Source organism: Oryctolagus cuniculus, chromosome 3, assembly GCF_051225735.1.
Source record: "Oryctolagus cuniculus isolate XC-2025 breed Fujian yellow rabbit chromosome 3, ASM5122573v1, whole genome shotgun sequence".
Taxonomy (NCBI): Eukaryota; Metazoa; Chordata; class Mammalia; order Lagomorpha; family Leporidae; genus Oryctolagus; species Oryctolagus cuniculus.
Window position 1 is genome coordinate 14,248,141 of NC_142869.1, and position 19,911 is coordinate 14,268,051.

Here is a 19,911-nt window from a genome sequence, read left to right on the forward strand (position 1 = left end):
AATCTCAGAGCAACTCATCAATAAGGGGTAAATTCCTCAGAGGCAAACAGGGGAGAGATGAAAACAGGACTCTAAGAGCTATAAAACATCTCATTGGCTTCCCTAAATACTGTGTCATCTGGGGCTGGCGCTGTAGCACAGCAGGTTAACGTCCTGGCCTGAAGCAAGCACCGGCATCCCATATGGGCGTCAGTTCAGGACCCGGCTGCTCCATTTCCAATCCAGCTCTCTGCTCTGACCTGGGAAAGCAGTAGAAGATGGTCCAAGTCCTTGGGCCCCTGCATGCTTGTGGGAGACCCAGAAGAAGCTCCTGGCTCCTGGCTTCAGATCGGCACTGCTCTGGCCGTCGCAGCCATCTGTGGAGTGAACCAGCAGGGGGAAGACCTCTCTCTCTCTCTCTGCCTCTCCTCTCTCTGTGTGACTCTGACTTTCAAATGAATAAATCTTAAAAAAAAACAAAAACAAAAACAAAAAACTGTGCCATCTGGCAACACGTCTCACTCCAAAAGACAAAAGACACCGAAGAGGTTAGCTAGCATTAGAGAAGGGGTGAAACGGCATTTTGGGGTGTGAAATCCATCTTCCACGTGAGGTCTTTGGTGTGTACTTCAGATGTCTGACTCCTCGAGGTTCCAGGTGGAGGTGGTGGGTTGTCTAAGCATTTCACATCATCAGGGCCTTGCTGCATCTGAGCTCAGCGGTCAAGGGCAGACAACCAGAACCTAAGGAAGTAGCTGCAGAGTATCTAACACAGAGTTTCCTACACAGAGTATGGGAGAGACTGGGTGAGGGTGAGCACTAACATACAGGAAGCCCAGAGGAGCAATCCTACTTGAAAAGATGCTTTCATAAACATGGAAGCCCACTTTGTGCTTTGTCTCTGGCAGACACCATTATATATAGATATTCAATACACACAAGTCAGACGGGCTAAATTGCAGCCTCTCGTCAGTAAATGCCCCAGTTGTTTGGAGTAAAAAAATGGTTTAGATTAGCACCCGGGCACTCTGACAAAGGTCCAGAGGGAGTTGGGGGACTTGCCAATACCATTAGCATTTTTTTCTTCTTTTTCCAGAAGCACTAAAATATGTTTGCTCAAAACAGAGGGAGATGAAAAACTCCTGGCAGCCGGTACCTCTTTAAAGAAAAAAAAAAGAAAGAAAAAGAAAGAAACATGTTTCACTTCTCTAGCAAACACACCAATTAAAACGATGCTGTGTTGTGACAAATTACTGAGCAATTAATGCCTAATTGAACGCTGTGCTAGATGCTTCTGTGAAAGCAACTTTACTGGGCTGGGGGTGGCCACACCTCACAGCACAACAAACCTTCCTGAAACTTCCCAAAGTGCTTTCCACTCCGGGGAGCCCAGAAACTGAAAAAAAAAATGTTTTTCTTAAATATCCAAGAGTTACACTGAAAGAAATAGCTTGGAAGAAAGATCCTAGCATTGAGAATCCTACTGGGAATTTCATACTTTGCTCATTTGTAAGCAAAATCCATTTTCATCAAGATATTTTTAGCACAAGTATCCCCTGTTGTGCTATTCTCTTTCAGTATACCATTAGATCCGGAGGCCATTCCAGATGGGGCACGTGGTTTCTAAGCATCTCTTTGATTCTCTAAAGTGACTAGTTAGCAGGAGGATGGGAATACTAGACTTAACTACCAGACCTCCAAACCCTTCCTGTTGCCTTGGATTGCTTATTGATAGGATGTGAAAACGCCTTGCAGCTGCTTTTTCTAAGAGGTCAGCTTGGCAGAGCTCACTGAGTGACCTCTGTAATAGAGATATTTTCAGCCCTACAAGCCGCCTATGTAAATATAAAAATGTATTAGGCTGCAGAACTGCATGTGTGGGAACAGAACAACCCTATTATTGAGAGCGAATCACAGGGGAACACTGGTGTCGCTCAAGCGGCTTTGGTTAACGCATGCATACTTTTGATAAATCGTCTTGATTCAGTGTATGCTACGTTTCAGATGAGCCAATTTCATTTCTGGAACTTATAAGCTATGAAAACTAAAACTCCCATCACTTAATGAAGTATTGAGTAAAATTTTCTCCAGGAAGTCTTGACAATTTTTATAAAAACAATCATTTTCACTCTGTATATGATGCACATTTGCCTTGGGGAAAACATCAGTGTGAAGTCCGATGTTCAGTTGTTTAATCTGAAAAAGAGTGATTTATTTGTGTGTCTGAGTGAGAACAGTATATTTATTCAAACTTCTGACCCAGGAGTCAAAGAGAGTCATCGTAACAGAAAACATGCTCACATGCTCTCAAAATGTATTGAGAAATACTCACAGAAAGAAACGCTGTGATATTCTTGAGTGTGTTCTGTTTCCGTGGATCCAATCTTTCCAATCTCTGCATCCAAGCTATTTGGCCCTGATCAGATGATCAGAGCTCAAGGAAGTGATTGGAGAGTGAGCCGGCTGCAAGCTGCAGTGTAGGCTGTTTCAGGGACAAGGAGCCACTGTTTTTCAAACATAGCATCAACATAGAAGTTATTCCGTAGGCTCCAGGATGCAGCGATGGGCTGCACTGCCAGCATTGTTCTGCTTCAAGCTTTTCGCTCTGTGGTCCAGAGGAGCTGTCCACACATTTGTAGACGACGCCAGGAGGAACCATCCCACGAAATTTTGCCTCTGGAAAGTGACGATGAAATGAGTAGACCTAGAACCCTCATCATAATGGTATGGTATCCTTGGCAAAGAAGCCTTGGTTGACTGAACTGTTATTATGAAGAAGTTGTGATTTAAGGCTTTAGGTGTTCAGCTTTAGATTAAGAAATGTGTGACCTAGAGCTTACTACTTTACTGTACAGTTTGGAGAAAAATTTGCAGAACTGTTTCTGCCATCCCAAGAACTGATTTTTCTCTTAGAACTGTCATGAAAATGTGCAACTTATGTGTCTATTAGAAATTCTCTTCTGCCTAATGTTTTACATGTTGTTATTAAGATTTCTGTAAAAACAGAGAAAAGTTTGAAGTTTGGTTGAATTAAGTAGGGTTTATTTTACAACTCTAATTTGAAAGAGCTCCAAACGGATATTTTATACTATATGTAACCAATCAAGATGTATTGATGCTGCTAGTTTGATCTCTTAACTAAGTTATCTGGGACTTTTATTTCTGATTCTGCAACAGCAAGGTTTTTACAATGTTTAACTTATGCATAAAATGAGAAGAAAATATGGAGAATTTTGTGGAATGCATAGTATTTTCAGTAGAAAGCTGTCCTTGCCACTTGTCTGACTACATTTTTGCCTGTGCCTTAATTGTAGTAGACAGCATTACTCCTTTTTTCATGCATTTGTTTGATCAGCAAGTATAAAGCAGAGAACAGAGTTTTTCCTTTAGATTTAGGGAAAGATCTGCTTAGTCACTAAAATACCCTTTTAGGATTTATGTGGTGTGCTAAAGTTTCTAAAATTGGGAATGAATTGAAGTCTGGTTGATTTCAGCACAATTGAATTTTTCCTTAAGCATCAATGTTAAGATATTAAAGATGTAGTAAATAATGAATGGAAAATACCTGTTACACTGGAAGTTATTAAGGGAAAGTCATTTGGCTTAGTCGGTGCCTCTAAGTGATAGAATATTAAGCCATAATATCATACGCCAACTTCTTCAGCAAATCAATATTTGATTTTCAAAAAGCAATATTACTCATGAATTTGGGGCTATGATTATCACTATAAGAAAACACTAAGTGGAAACAATCTCATACACGTTCATTAGGTTTCACAAATTCTATTTAAAAAGACTTGAGATAGTACAAAGGTCAGAGAGACCTTTGGTTTCCAAGTTTAACTCTTGTTCATAACGTGAGCACTTTCTATATATTGCTCATCTGAGGTCAGTAATGAAAACTTCTGTTTTTTCTCTAACTTTACTAAGTAGCTATACAATTTTGCAGCTGTAAATTTCCAAATGAATATGTATATGTTACAAAATAACAGAGATTCAAATATTCACCTCATGATCATTTCCTATTTTTTCAGGGATCCTTATGTCTATACAGTCCCTTTAATAAAACTAAATGAGGCCATAAAAGAAATAGAGAAAGGCTTAAATCTTGTTAACATCACACAGCAGTCACACATAGATCAATGATTCCAAAAGCCAGTGTACTTTCTACTCTGCTCACATTTCTAAGGCAATGATGCTAAAACAAATAAACTGAAATTTTATAAGAAGTATAATGAAAATCTTGTATTGAGATTAAAATGTGATCATGCGAACCTGTTGTGCATCTTGAAAATTTCCTCAAGGCAACACCAAAATGTACACATTGAACAATTATTTATTGTAGCCCCATTGTGGACCCATTCCCGACACTGGGAATCCACAAATGAACAAGAATCATCAAAGATCCCTGTACTAAGTTGCGAACTTTATTTATTTATTTATTTATTTTTGACAGGCAGAGTGGACAGTGAGAGAGAGAAACAGAGAGGAAGGTCTTCCTTTTGCCGTTGGTTCATCCTCCAATGGCCGCCGCGGCTGGCCTGCTGCGGCTGGCGCACCGCGCTGATCCAAAGCCAGGAGCCAGGTGCTTCTCCTGGTCTCCCATGGGGTGCAGGGCCCAAGCACTTGGGCCATCCTCCACTGCCCTCCTGGGCCACAGCAGAGAGCTGGCCTGGAAGAGGGGCAACCAGGACAGAATCCGGCGTCCCGACCGGGACTAGAACCCGGTGTGCCGGCGCCGCAAGGCGGAGGATTAGCCTAGTGAGCTGCGGCAAAGGCTCAAAGTTGTGAACTTTTAAGGTGGATAGCACATGTTGTACATCTTGTTGTTAGGCAAATCCAGCATTAGGGTTATGATGCTTGGTGTACAAATTTAAGTCAATGAAAATATTTCCTGTCTTCCAAGATGAGGGTTTAAAAATCTGAGTTTCAAAATCACCTGGGAGTACTTAGTCACATGGACGCTTGAGCTCCTATAGCCTAGAGATGAGGTCAGGAGAGGGGCCTGGGGATTTGCACTTTCAACATCACTCCCAGGTGATTCTGTGAATGACACTGAGAAACATGACTCAGCTCTGGAAGATGTTAATCTAAACTCCACTTCCTGTCCTCCTTCAGCCTAATGTTCTTATGTTTGCTAATCATCTTCTCATTCTGACTCTGTGCTCCTGAAAATGGCTTAGATTTTCTTTTCTCATGTCTTCATGCTTGTTAATCACCATATTTTGTGGTTGATTTTATTTTACCTTTTTTTTTTTTTTTTTTTTTTTTTTTTTTACAATCACAGACCCTGGAGCCAGACCATCTGGGCTGGAATTCTGACTTCCTCCTGTGTAATCTTGAGCATGCTCCTTAACATCTCTGTTTCTCTTCCTCATCCATAAAATCAGAACTGTTGTGTGAATGTAATCAGGAAAAGTGTGTGTTTAGTCCTTACGAGAGTGCCTAGATGTATCAGCGAGGTATGCAATAGGACATCTTAGCTGGAAAAGCGACATTTTAAGAAAAAGGAGGACAAGGAGAGGGAGTGAACCATGTCAGTTTCGGGGGCAAATAGCTTGGGCAGTAGGACCAGCCCAGGTGAAAGCTTTAATATGGGAAGAAGTGTTTGAGGAACAGTGAAGTGATCAGTGTGGCTGGGTAAGCCAAAAAGAAGGTAGTAGGTGGTGAGATCAGGGGAGGAATGGGGGACAAATCAAGTCAGGCTCCACCAGCTGTCCTAAAGACTTGGGCTTTTTCTAGAAGTGCAAAGGGAAGCTGTTGGAGGGAACAGGCGCATGAGCTAAGAGTATGCATGGGCTATCGAGCCAGAACACCAGCGTTTAAGTTCTCTCTCAGCCACTCATTGGCTATAGGATCTTGACTAGTGACTTGTCTTCTTTGGGTCTTCATTTCTTCATTGACAAAAAAAAAAAAAAAAAAAGAGAGAGAGAGTAAGAGTACTTACCAGGTAAGGCTGTGTGGGGTGGCATTTGACTAGGTACTAGGAAGTGGCTAAATTCTGGAAATATTTCAAAACAGAATCTGCTTATGAATTGAATATAAAGCATGAGAAAAAGAAAGGGGTCAAGGTTGACTGATGTTTTCCACTTGAACATCCAGAAGGATCAAGTTGCCATTCAAATGGCAAAGAGTATAGGAGGGGAAAGTTTGGAAACAAAGCTCAGTATAAGAATGCTGAATTTGCAAAGCCCGTTAGATTCCTACATGGAGATGTAAAGCAGGAAGTTGGCTATTTAAGTTTTAGTTTCAAGGAACTCTATAGGAAGGAGTAATGTCTGGTCCAATGTAAATACCAGTAAAAGTTTGATGAATAAATAAATGAACCCTCTCTTCTAATCTACGATGTCTATATTTGGCAGATAATCATGTTTAAAACTTTAACTGTTATTTACTTTACTATTCATATACCTTTTCTTATCTCACTCTCAGACAGAATCTAAGTATGGGCAAGAACTAACCCTACAATTTGCCCATGTGGTGCCCACCACGTGCCTTTTATAGACTAGTAAATTAAATATCTGTTGGCTGCTTGACATTTTTAAGCAGCTGGCACTAATGTGAAAAGCTCAGTTGATAAAGCTACCAACTTGACTCTCAGTTGAAATGTTCTAGAGTAAGTCAAGGCTGAAGAAAGCTTCCAAGATAGATACAAAGGTTTCAGTGTTGGTATCCCTGGAAGGTTTTGGCACTCAAGACTTCATCATAGAAGGTTGTACCAAAAAGACTCATTCCTACAGTCCAGCTTAGAGTCTTCCCACATAGATAAGCTTTGGGGTGCATGACTGTAGTTTGGCTGTGTGGTATAAAGTGGGGTGACTTTGTGAAACATCATCAAGCACTTATGGGCCTTTAGTATTTTTAAGGGAGATGTGAATCCTAATCTCTGGTGCTATTACAGCAGCCTATTAAAAATCTAGTCAAGTGGAACTAGAAAAAAATGAAGACATGCCTTCAAAGCTCTAATTTATCTCTCATCCAAAAAAAGTAGCTATTTTTTTTTTCATTGAGAGAATAAATCAAAACCATTTTATGGAATTTTTTCTTCTTTATTTTATTTTTGTTAAAAGTTCTCAAACACTGTTCAACTTACGTGGATCTACAGTTTTCTGACTAATATCTAAAATTTCTTATGTCATTTACTTAAAACCATCTGGATACTGACTTCTTTTTTTAAGTCTTTTTCTTCCCCCTACATAAAAGAGTCCTTATCCACTCACACTTTTCAGGATAAAAGTGACACAAAAGAATGAAAGTAAACACCAAGCAGGCTGCTGGTCTCATTCTGGCTATAGGACCAACTCTTGCACACCAGACTCATAAGTCTCTGCTCAAAAGTGAAGAACTATGGAATCCATGAGCATTTTGAGGGGTCTTCAATAGTAGCAACCATAAAATGTACATTTGGGAATGCAAAGGAAATGGTGCATATATTAAGCCTCACATGATTCTGTGTTTAATTTTGAGCAAAGACAGAGGAAAACAACAATAGCCTAAACTTGTGGTAAGCTGGGGAACTGAAATCCCTTCTGTGATTGGAAGGGATTTGCATATTCTGCAACACACCTTTCAGAGCAAGGGGATTTTCTAGTTATTGTCCCAAGATCTCTATGACCAGTCATCCTCTAGTGCTCAAGAATTGTTAGATCCAGTACTCAGGCTGGTTCAGAGTGAATTCTGCCAGCAGCCAGACACCACATGAACTAGGAATGATAAATGGAAAACAGCAAAGTTGTTAAGTTTGAAAGAGTGTGATTAGAACAGGAAAAAAAAAACTGTAACCCCAATTTACAAAGCAAAATGCTAGCAAGACAATTTGCATTAGCTAAAGTAAATGGTTATCAAACCCACAAGTATATTCAGCATGACAGTTAAATATATAATTGCAAAGTATATCTATTTAACACAGCACTTTGCACATGTTCTGTACATTTTCCTCCTTCAGAATTCCCATAGTTGAGATAAATAGCTACAAAAGACATGTCTTATGACATACTCTTGCAGGTAGAACTTACAATCTCTTGTCAATATTCACCATTTCAAAAATAAAAAAATAAACTTAAAAATTAAAAAAAAATTTAAAGTGGCATAAAACTAAACAAAAAAGAGAGAAACAGCAGGGTGAAGAAGAAGAGAAAGAGGGTGGAAGAGAAGATACTGAGACCATTTTTGGCAAGCCAAGCCTGAAGTAGTTAGTCTGAGCATTTACGGAAAATGTTTGCTCCTCCGATGCCTGTTTGGTGAATGATGTGGCCTCGACTACAAAGGAATCTTTTTTTAACTTTGACCTCTACAACAGATTTACCATTGTGCATGACCAGATACAAAGGAACCTGGACTTTTCCCCAGGTGCCAGTTGTTCACCTGAAGGTCTGAAAATTTTGAACAACGAATCCTTGATTGGAGTCTGAAATCCTAGAGTCTGAGTGTCAAATCTGTCACTTAATAAAGCCCAGATGATCTGGACATGCTGACTCATTTCTCTGAGTCTGCTAAATGTGGACAATTATCTGTCCTTTCAGAGTATTTATTTATTTTCATAGAATCACACTGTAAACTAATTAGGATACCACAAGGAGTCTTGCAGATTTGAAGCTTAACTCACTGTCCCAAAGATCCACTACAGGCCACCATGCTGATCAGAATCTATTTCTGCTGGATAACTCAGGTGATCCACTCAGCAATAGGAAGAGGCCGTTTACAGTAGGTTTTTCCTGTATTTGTTCCACATTCATTCCAAAAGATGGTACAGTGAACGTGGCCAAAAACAGACCACTAAGCTGAGGTCAGACGCTACCTCATATACTTTTTGTCCTTCAATGAATTTCTACATTTGGGTCCTCTCTTCTAGGACAGGCACAATAATCCTTTCTTCCTTCTCACAGTACATTGAGGACCTAAGATGAGAAAAGCAGCTAAATAAAGGAAATGTATTATGTATGAAAATAATGGCTCTGTATCTTTGGAATGTGCAGTTGATTACATATGTGTCCCATGAATAAAATTTGTATGAGGGAGGGATGTACTTTGGGAATCACTTCAAAAGAAAATGAAATAACTTCCTATCTAACTTCTAATCTAATAAAATGTTATTATCAAAGGAATTTTAACAGTTTTTCCAGGTTCATCTTTTTGAGTAGATTTAGAAGGAGGGAACAACTTCCAAATTCTCTAAAGCAAGAATTACTGTTTAGTTTCATTTTATTGAGGTTGAATCTTGTATGTATGGATGGAAGATTCCCTTGGGAAAGGAAGCTCACAGAACAGAGGGGGAGATTCAGTGGTCTGTTGTAGATAGGTGTAACATGGAGATAAAAAGTACAGAGAATCACTGCCAGTTATTTTTCCATGTGAGTTGATTTTGAGTTGAATCTCAAAGCCACAGAAATTGAATGGTTTCCCCATGAGTATAAAATTAATCAAATTAATTAAATCTGAACACAGCCCTAGTAGTTAGCAACACAGATCATCTACCTGGTATCATCTCATCCAGGTAATCCTGAATCTTTCTGGTTTTTCAAATTATGCAAAATCTAGAAACGATAAGGAACAAAAAATACAAGTCTAAAAGTATACAAAATCTAAAAGACAACATTTAAAAGTAACACAGTGATAACAAAAAACAGAAAATCCAATGTACATTTTGGTGGTTGGGGCTCATATAGAGACACTCACACTGAAAACAATACTCAATGTCAACTCTGTATGGACAAATATATATCAAAAATACACTGAATGTTCTATCTTCAGTGTTTCAGGAGAGGCCATAGTATGAAGTTTAAAAAGATTATATTACCAAGTAGAAATGCACAGATTATTAGAAGAAGTATAAATTCAAATTACTGGTAATAGAATTTAATCAAATACAGAAAAGCTCCAGTATGTTTTGTTTTTGTTTCTTTTTTTCTGGAAAATGGTTTTAGGCTTATCCCTAAACACCAGCCTTTAATACAATGATATCTTGAGAAAATTGATTAATGCATTTGAGGATACAATGTATCTTTTGGTAAATCAAACATGAGCACAGTATTTCTGTCTTGCTTCAACAATTCTTCTGGATTTTTTTTTATGTTCTCAGATTTCATTTTTATAGAGCTGATTTCCTTGGATAGGGACTAATTCTCAAAATTGTTGAAATTCATTTTCCCAAATCTGCTTTTTCTGCTGATGCCTATTTTATTTTTTTAAACCAACATATCCAATATGCGCCCAGTGAATTTGTCATTGTTAGATGGTCTGTGGGTCAGAAATTCAGTAGACAACTGAGAGTCATCTGCATCTGGCACTTAGCAAGGTATAGATGACAGGAGCTGCTACCTTGCTCCCATGGAGCAAGACAGACAAAACTCACACAAATGTAAAATTGCAATCATGATAAGTACTTTAAGAAGACTTACATCTTACTCTAAGGCTGCATTTGACTGCATCAAAGCAATCGGAGTAGGTTTCCCCTAAGGAAGTGGCAATGGTGCTGAGACCTTCAGAATGACTAGATTCTAAGACAGAAGGGCAGAACATGCCACACAAAGAAACCATGTGGGAGAGTGCCCTGTGCCAGTCCCAAATCTCATTTTTTCTGCCATGGGTTAGAGACAAAATGCATGGGTCTGAATCTTCTACATAAGCACATGCTGGTTGTGAGGGTCAGCTATTTAACTTTCTATCTTGACTTCCCTGTCTGCAAAATAGGAACCATGAGGATGCCTATCTGGACTAGTTTCATATAACTGCTGAGGGTAGTTACCAGAGTCTAATTATCTTACAGTGAGAACAACACTCATTTGTTATCTCACAGTTCTGGAGGTCAAGAGTCTGATACGAATCTGGCTGAACTAAAACTGGCAGAACCGAATTCCTTTCTGGAGGCTGTCAGGCGGAAGCCGTTTTCTTTTTCCAGCTTCTAGAAGCTGTGCATGTTTTTTGGTTTGTGGTCCTGTCTCATGTCCAAAGAGAGTGGCATAGCGTCTTTAAACTGACTCTGACTCCCAATTCTGTAACTTGCCCTTTCACTCATAAGGACCCTTGAGATGACACTGAGTTCACGTGAATAATCCAAGACCCACTCCCCATCTCCGGGTTAGCCTATTGAAAACCTGAATACTATCTATAGCCTTGTCTCCCCCTTATCATGTAAATAAAATACTCACAGGTGCTTGGGGGTATGATATAAACCTTATTAGGGGGCTGTGATTCTGTCTGTCACACTGTTTCACAGGGTTATTTAAGGATCCAATGAGTGAATACAACTTGGAACCTAACTCCATAAGAACTTGCTAAGTTTTAACTATTATTGTTGCTTTTATTGTCTTGTAAAAGTAAGGAAAAGTCACAAATTTAATTTATTTAAAGAGCTATTTTGGAAAAAAAGCTGAATTGCTTAAAGGAAATTCAATTTGTGCTTCATACAATGTGAGAAAATGGAAATTCAAAGCTAGGTTATTTACCAGAACACTATAATAATAATTGAATAGGTTAGCATAAAAGCAGATTATTCAAAGAGAAGACTTCAGTTTCTCTTCTATGGTAATCCACTGCTATTCTTCTGAAATTAAATTTTTGGTTTCTTTCTGTTTTCACTGTTTATATAAAAATATTTCATAATTTTGGCTCTCCAAATTATTCCAAATTTAGAAATTGTAAGAAGCAAAGATTGGCCTGTGCCTCGGCTCACTAGGCTAATCCGGGTTCTAGTCCCGGTCAGGGCGCCGGATTCTGTCCTGGTTGCCCCTCTTCCAGGCCAGCTGTCTGCTGTGGCCAGGGAGTGCAGTGGAGAATGGCCCAAGTGCTTAGGCCCTGCACCACATGGGAGACCAGGATAAGTACCTGGCTCCTGCCATCAGATCAGTGCGGTGCGCCGGCCACAGCGTGCCGGCCACAGCGCGCTGGCCACAGCGCGCCGGCCGGGGCGGCCATTGGAGGGTGAACCAATGGCAAAGGAAGACCTTTCTCTCTGTCTCTCTCTCTCTCACGGTCCACTCTGCCTGTCAAAAAAAAAAAAAAAAAAAAAAAAAAAAGCAAAGATTAAAATCTCTTTTAAAATTTAAAACCACCACAATAATAAAGAAAAGTTAAGAATTAGGTGTATGCATGGAAGACAGAGAGGAGGAGAGAAAAGTGGGAATGGATTATTTGTTCTCTGTGATTTTCAAGTTATTTCAGAGCTTTCTGATGTGAAGAGATGTTATTACACATTTGTATCTGTTAAGACACAAGAATTCCAAATTACCAAGTCTGGATTCTTCTACAAATAAGTACACAATAAAAGGTTTAAAGAATGAATAATTAATGCAAGTCACCTGTCAGGGGTCATCAAGGTCTGAAGGAGAAATCTGTGAGGTGGAAGGAATGAGGATTCACTTGACAAGTTATCAACATCCCAGCCCCAGCCCGGGGACCCACGGGATTCACTGGCCTTCTTTCCTCTCATACACCTTATGAGAACCAACCCAGCAACCCATGGAAAACACTGGAATTCTGTTTTAGAAGTTGGAAGGAGTAGACGTGGAAATAGTGTTGACAGGGAGTAGCTCTTTGCTGAGCACTTCCAGCTATTCCCAGGCACTTCCCTGAAAACTTTTCACAGTGATCTTCTCCGGTTGCCACAACAACCACTGGAGGAAATGGTTATTTTTATTCTCCTATCACTGGGGAGGAAATTAAAACATAAACATGGTAGCTCTGACCAACTGAAATACAATTTAACCCACATATGTTATTTGATTCTACTAAGAACTATCTTTCAGAAAGCAAAAAGAAAAGAGAAGTGAATTCAGTGATACAGTTTAAGTCAGTATATCCAAATTATTATACTTTAAGTCAGTATATCCATTATTATTACTTTAAGTCAGTGTATCCAATTATTATCCCATTTTTCTTTTTTTTTAAACTTTTATTTAATGAATATAAATTTCCAAAGTACAGCTTATGGATTACAATGGCTCCCCCCGCCCCATAACTTCCCTCCCACCCACAACCCTCCCCTCTCCCGCTCCCTCTCCTCCTCCATTCACATCTCTCCTCTGTCTTCCACGCATACATCCAGTTCTTAACTTTTCTTTATTATTGTGGTGATTTTAAATTTTAAACTGATTTGATATGTAATCAATATGGATATTCCACATCTTTTTTCATAACAAATTTTCAAAATCCAATGTGCATTCATACTTGTAAGACTTCAATTATAATGCTAAATTTTATCATAAACATTTGTTTACCGTTTTGATTTCATAAAATTTATAGTTGAAAGAATAAATTCATAGCCTGGGTATTTTCCAGTAGTTAAGTATTTTCCAGTAACTTGGTAGAGTATCAGTTCTTAAGATTAAACAAAAATTATTTAAAATTGAAAACTTAGTTTCTTTTCCACATTAACTACTTTTCAAGTACTTAAGAGCCACATGTGACTGGTGGCTGCTGTGTCAGATATAGAAGGTATAACAGGTACTGAAGCTGTCCAAAGTCACCCATCTGGTTAGGACTTGAACTGCACTTTGAACTCAAAACTATTGTATACAGCCATTCAGCTACACTGCCTCTTAGAAACACTGCTGAGTTTGTTGTCTTCTCATAGGTGCATGTTTCCTTGATAAAACCAAAACTCAATACTACATCTTTAGGTCATTTAACTTCTGTAAAGGATGTAGGGCTATGACAGGGGAGACCAGGGCATTCATTGATAACAGGGTTTGTGTGAATCAAAATTTATGTGTTATTTTTTGTGTGTGAGCAAACAAGATGTATTTAAGTTAGAAACCTCCTGCCACACATCAGGAGGAGGGCATTTTCTCCTGTCCCTAGAAAATTCTTCTAAAGTAGATAAATGGCATCCTTGTCAAGTCCACAACTATGCGAAAAGTAAAAATAAAAATGATACCTAGGCTAGAGATGAGGTCAGGGCAAACCTAGTTGCAAATCGGTAACTGCCACTTTCCCTGTGTCCCAGTAATGCTCACCCCTTTCACTGTACCCACCTCCCTCCTTGCTACAGGCAACCACAGCCACTCTTCCTTTCGCACCTACCTCTTCACTCCTGTGGTCTTACACTTCTCTCACTACACCAACATGGGCTCCCCTAGTGCAACCTGGCCCTGCTCACCTTGACACTGAACCTCCCTGCCCTCTGTATCTCTGTGTCCCTCTGCTGTCTCAGGGCTGCGATCTTTTGCAGTTACATTTTTCTCCTCATTGTGCAGCATTACCGGGTGTTCAGTGCTTTTTTTTTACAGGCAGAGTGGACAGTGAGAGAGACAGACAGAGACAGAGAGAAAGGTCTTCCTTTGCCATTGGTTCACCCTCCAATGGCCGCCGTGGGTGGCACGCTGCGGCCGGTGCACCGCACTGATCCGATGGCAGGAGCCAGGTACTTCTCCTGGTCTCTCATGGGGTGCAGGGCCCAAGTACTTGGGCCATCCTCCACTGCACTCCCTGGCCACAGCAGAGAGCTGGCCTGGAAGAGGGGCAACCAGGACAGAATCCGGTGCCCCGACCGGCACTAGAACCCGGTGTGCCGGAGCCGCAAGGCGGAGGATTAGCCTAGTGAGCCGCGGCGCCGGCCCAGTGCTTTTCTTAAAAGCTCAGAATTTTCCAAATGTTAGAGATTAGAAACTCCAATAGGCTCACTGGAAGATGAAACCTAGAGCCAAAGGGACAAATTGATAAACCTGTGGCTTTTGTAAGAGTTGGGATAAAACAAGAATATTTACTCTGGTCTTGAAACTGAAATACACATTCTTTAACTATATGCTATTCCCTTCTTTTTAACCCAGAAATAACAGGCTGTAGGTCTAAAGGATGTACATAATTTTACATGAAATTACATAGACGCTAACTGCAAAACAATGATAAATGCCAATAGCGTAGAGAATCCTATCCAGTTTCTGATTTTCTTAGAGGAATAAGTCCACTTAGGATTGAAAACAATTTTGTCATTCTGTGAATAAGGGATTCTTGCTCCAAGCTCATCTATTGGCTGTTCTTTAAGTTTCAGATATCAGTCCAAGCTGATCTATAAAGTCCATCATGAGCAGAGGAGAGGCTCCAGGGGTCCTGTGTGAGAGAGAGACAAATCACTGTCTTGTTATCTCTTCACTTTAAAGGGTTGACATAATTCTCTGTGGGGAGCAGTTGTGTATCTGTTATCTTTCAGAACTCTAAATACACGGCTGTAAGGAAAACAGAATGATAAAATGAGGAAACTTGGACATTGATAATGAGGGTTGCTGTGCTATTTGAGAAATGTGGAAATCTGCAATAATCCCTGGAGTTCTCTGAACTTCAGTATCCAGATTTGCAAAATGACAATGATCACTCACTGTGCCATTGCTGATCCAAATGACGTGTGAGGAAAATGTACCTGATGCAATGCCGAGGTCCCTGAGGGGGCTGCCACGTTTTCATGTGCAAAATGAGGAATGTGGCTCACTCACATCATAGAAAGTAAAGGCATCACTTCTGTAAGGAGAAGCATCCCCTGTTGTTTGGGGTTAATTTTAAGGAAACGTTTTGGTATGCATGACTACTCTTCAGTTCTCCACTGATAAGAAATAGAATACTAGGTAAGAGACTTATCAAGTAAGCAGGAGTTACTCTAAAGGGGGGCCCAATGTAAAACTCATGAACCAAATAGTATTCCTCAGATGAAGTTGTTGGAAGAAATGATCAAAAGGCAGAGACAGAGATCAAGGAAAGGAGAGATAATGGCAATGAGCTCACAGAACAGGGGCAGACACGAAGTGTGAAACAGAGTGGCGTGTGGTTGTTAAAGGGTACTTGTAAAACTCTGTGACATGCCGATGTGTATCATTCCTCCACTGTGCGTTTTATTTCCTTATAGAAGTTTGTTCTTTCATAAAGGCAACCTTACCATGTCTTGTTTTCACTTATGATGTTGCAAAAGAATGTTGATGGATTTTGAGTTGAAGATTCCATACACCAATTTTTTTTCTTTTAGCTTTGAAATTTGAGTGAAGCATGGCAAATCTATAAATAATGATGCTGGGGTGGTAGCACATCCTTATGGGCTGATGTGATAGGCTTGGAGGCTTTTATTTTTTTCTTGCAAGCAAATGAACCATTGGCCAATGAAGGAAAACTCATTTGCAAGGAAGTTGGTATAGGAAATCTGGTGGCAAATCAGGATAGTTAGAAAGAAATTGTGAACCATACCTGGGTTTGTCATGAAACACTAAGCACCTTTATTTTTTTAAGATTTACTTATTAATTTGAAAGGCATAATAACAGAGATAGACATCTTCCATCTGCTGGTTGACTCCCCACATGACCACAATGGATGGAGATGGGCCAGGCTCAAGCCCAGAGCCAGGGCCTTCTTCCAGGTCTCCCACATGGGTGAAGGGGTCCAAGCACTTGGGTCATCCTTCACTGCTTTCCTGGGCACATTAGCAGGAAGCTGGATCAGAAGTGCAGCATCTGGGACATGAACCAGTAGCCATATGGGATGCTGGCAACCTAGGCAAGTGGCTTATCCCACTACGTCACAATGCCAACCCCAGTTAGTACCTTTAGAACCACTCAAATGCAGATGCACGGGACTATGAAATGATATTATGACTGAGTATACATAAGAGTACTGTGGGGAGCAACTTGGACTAGACTAAGTTACTGGAATTAAGACTTATTCTATGCATCTGCTCTCCCACAATATGGCGCTAAGAAGGGAGAAACAGCTTCTACACAGCTGCCTCCAGTTCAACCAATAAACTGTAGGACCTACTCCTGATTGGAGGAGAGCAGCGTACTCAGCGTGTGGGTAGCAGAGTTGGGATTGGTGGAAGAGGACTATAAAGGAGGAGAGAGACAACATGCACCAGGAACATCTAAGGGGAACATCTAAGAGGAACACCTGTGCAGCCCCCGAGAGAGCCAGCCGGCGGTGTGCCGCTCCCCCGCGGAAGTGGGGAATGTGGCAGGGGGAACCGCCCTTCCACGGAGGTGGAAGGGATGGCAGCCAACCCGGGAAGGACCAGCAGCCAACCCGGGAAGGGACAGTAGCCAACCCGGGAAGAACCAGCAGCAAACCCGGGGAGGGCCAAGCAGACAAAAGAACAGCGCAGGGTCCTGTGTCGTTCCTCCACGAAGAGGGGGAGCGACAAGTACCAAAAGAAATCTGCAGCTACCATTTCAGAGGATTACTTCACTCAGTGGCATGTTGTTAAAACACTTGGTTTGAGGTTGGCATTGTGGGTTATGTTGCCACCTACTATGCCAGCATCACATAAGAGCCACAGTTCGAGATTTGGCTGCTCTGCTTCCAATTCACCTCCCTGCTAATGCACCTGGGAAAGCAGTAGAAGATGGCCCAAGTGCTTGGGCCCCTGCATCCATGTGGGAGAACCAGAAGAAACTGCTGTCTCCTGGCTTCAGCCTGGACCAACCTTGGCCTTTGCGGCCATTTGGGGAGTGAACCAGCATATGGAAGACCTTTCTGTCTGTCTCTTCCCTCTCTCTCTATAACTCTACCTTTCAAATAAGTAAAAAGCATATTTTTAAAAATAAAATAAAACAAAATACTTGATTTGAAGACTACACAATGTATAGGTTTATCAAAAGGTACCCCACAAATAAGTACAGTTTTTAGGGATCAGTTAAAAATTAAAAAAAAAAAATTAACAACTTCCTTGACAAGAACAGCCAGCCTCATCTCAAATCAAAATCCAAAATGTAAAGAAATCATGGCTGGGGTTGACATACACACAGTGGTTAAGATGCCGTTTGGGACAACTGCATCCCAAACAGAATGCCTACAGTGGAGTCCAGGCTCCAATCCAGAGGCCAGCTTCTTTGCTAATGCATACCCTGGGAGGCAGCAGGTGGTAGCTCAAATAATTTCCACCAGTGCAGGAGACTTGGATTGAATCCCTAGCTCCTGGTTTTAGCCTGGTCTAGTCCTGACTGTTGTAGGCATTTGGGGAGAATCAGACAATGGAAAAAAATTCCCTCTCTGTCTCTGTGTGTGTCTATGTGTATGTGTGTGTACCATTCAAATAAAATGAAAGTAAAGAAAGAAAAATTTAAAGAAATCGTGGCTGAACAGCTTTGCCTGGGGTTCCACAGGACACCAAGCTTTTGTACAGCTGTTATTGCCTGGGTTTAGCAAGTTCTACCTCAAGTTTACCTCACTAACCTACTTCTGTGTGCTTCATGTTTGTGTGTGTGGCTTCTGGTGCTGTGTGTCTGTGGCTGTTTGCTTTGCAGTCAGTTAAAGAATTATTCAAATGTGTGTGGCTGTTTGCTTTGCAGTCAGTTAAAGAATTATTCAAACCTTCTATTGCCTTTAATCATCTGGCCTGATTTATATCCATATACATATACACTAGAAATGTTTTCATATACACATCTCATGTAGCTATGTTGTTGGATTCACTGAACTATAATATTATATCCATTAGCCTGGTATCTAGATTTTTTTAATGGAAAAAAGAATCTACTCCGAGGCCAGTGTTGTGGCACAATGGGTTAAGCCTCAACTTGTGAACCAGGTATCCTGTATCAGAGTGCTGATTTGCATTTCTGCTATTCCGCTTCCAATCCATCTCCCTAGTATTGCACCTGGGAAAGAAGTGGATGATAGCCCAGTTGTTTACACTCCTGTCACCCAACATGGGAGACCCAGATGGAGTTCTGGGCTCTTGGCTTCAGCCTGCCCAGCCCCAGCTATTGAAGTCATTTGGGAAGTGAACCAGCAGATGGAGGATCTCTCTCACACATGCACATGTCCCCTTTTTAATAAATCTATACCCTAAGTTAGCCAATGAATCAGTTGTTGTTGTTGTTGTTTACGACCTTGAGAAAGGAAAACCACAGAACAAAATTCTTGAGTTAAAATTCCTAAATCTCTAGATGGGCACTTAGCCTAGCAATTAAGACATCAATAGAAACATCTACATCCCATACTGGAATACCTGGGTTTGAGTCCTGGTCCAACTCCTGTCTCCAGCTTCCTACTAACCCAGAACCTATGAGGCAGCCATAATAGCTCAAGTAGTTAGGTCTCTGCCACCCATGTAGAAGACCTGGATTTAGTTTCTGGCTTCCAGCTCTGGCCCCAATTCAGCCCAGCCATTATGAATATTTGGAGAATAAAGCAATAGATAGGGGTCTCTCTGTGTGTCTCTTCATCCCCCCTCCCTCTCAAATAACAATTTCTAAAATTAATACATCTTAGCATGTATCACCTCATTTACTGTTTCCTTTTACAAAGACTATCAGATACCCAATATGAAATGAATCAGAGGGGCCCATGGGCTGAAAGCCACATAGTAAGTGGGAAGTTGGAAGTCACAGCTGGGGAGGTTGCAGGAAGCAAGACTGTACGGAGGTGAGCCTTAGGCCTCACACCTTTCACACCAAAGCAAAGCTCTTCCTGGCAGACAAATGCCTGCTTAGCCCCAGCACCTGCCCCGCCTCAGATAGGCCTGTGCTGATTCACATTCCTTGTGGTCTTAGGAGTCAAAAGCTTTAAACTATTCTTAGTTCCCAGAGCTTATTTTCTGGTGCTCTTTTTAAAATCCCACAGGGGAATTATTTCAGCCAACCAAAATACTGACTATGTCATTTTCTATTAGTTTTCATGCCTTACCATTTTGTTTCATCCACACTTGAGTTCTGGATAAATGCTCCCTTTTGTTTATAATCATGGTCCACAGTATTTTATTTTCCCAGTTGCTGTCTGGCTCCATGTTCAAAAGTTCAGGTTTATGTGACTCAATTCAAACTTCAACTGGAGATTTCTTTTTTTAAAATATTTTTTGAAAGAGTTACAGAGAGAGGCAGAGACAGAGATATAGGTCCTCCATCTGCTGGTTTTCCCCAATTGACCACAATGGCTGGAGCTGAGCTTATCTAAAGCCAGGAGCCAGGAGCTTCTTCTGGGTCTCCCACATGAGTACAGGAGCATAAGTACTTGAGCTATCC

At 40.8% G+C, this 19,911-nt stretch overlaps 1 protein-coding gene across 14 annotated transcripts in view; it reads left to right on the plus strand.

The window, feature by feature from the left end:
- Positions 1–19,911, plus strand: part of DOCK10 (dedicator of cytokinesis 10) — a 299,156-nt gene that overhangs the window by 66,569 nt on the left and 212,676 nt on the right. For 6 of the 14 annotated variants that reach the window (XR_016231420.1, XR_016231421.1, XM_051849114.3 and 3 more), the window contains exon 1: positions 1,642–2,703. The exons of 5 other annotated variants lie outside the window; for them this stretch is intronic. Coding sequence is in view for 7 of the 9 variants with exons in the window: in XM_051849114.3 (XP_051705074.3) it covers positions 2,542–2,703 (162 nt within the window). In the remaining 2 variants the exon portion in view is untranslated. Of the gene's footprint in view, positions 1–1,641; positions 2,704–19,911 lie in introns of those variants that run through there. 3 more of the 14 variants (XM_051849116.3, XM_089328959.1, XM_089328961.1) reach the window with 1 other exon arrangement.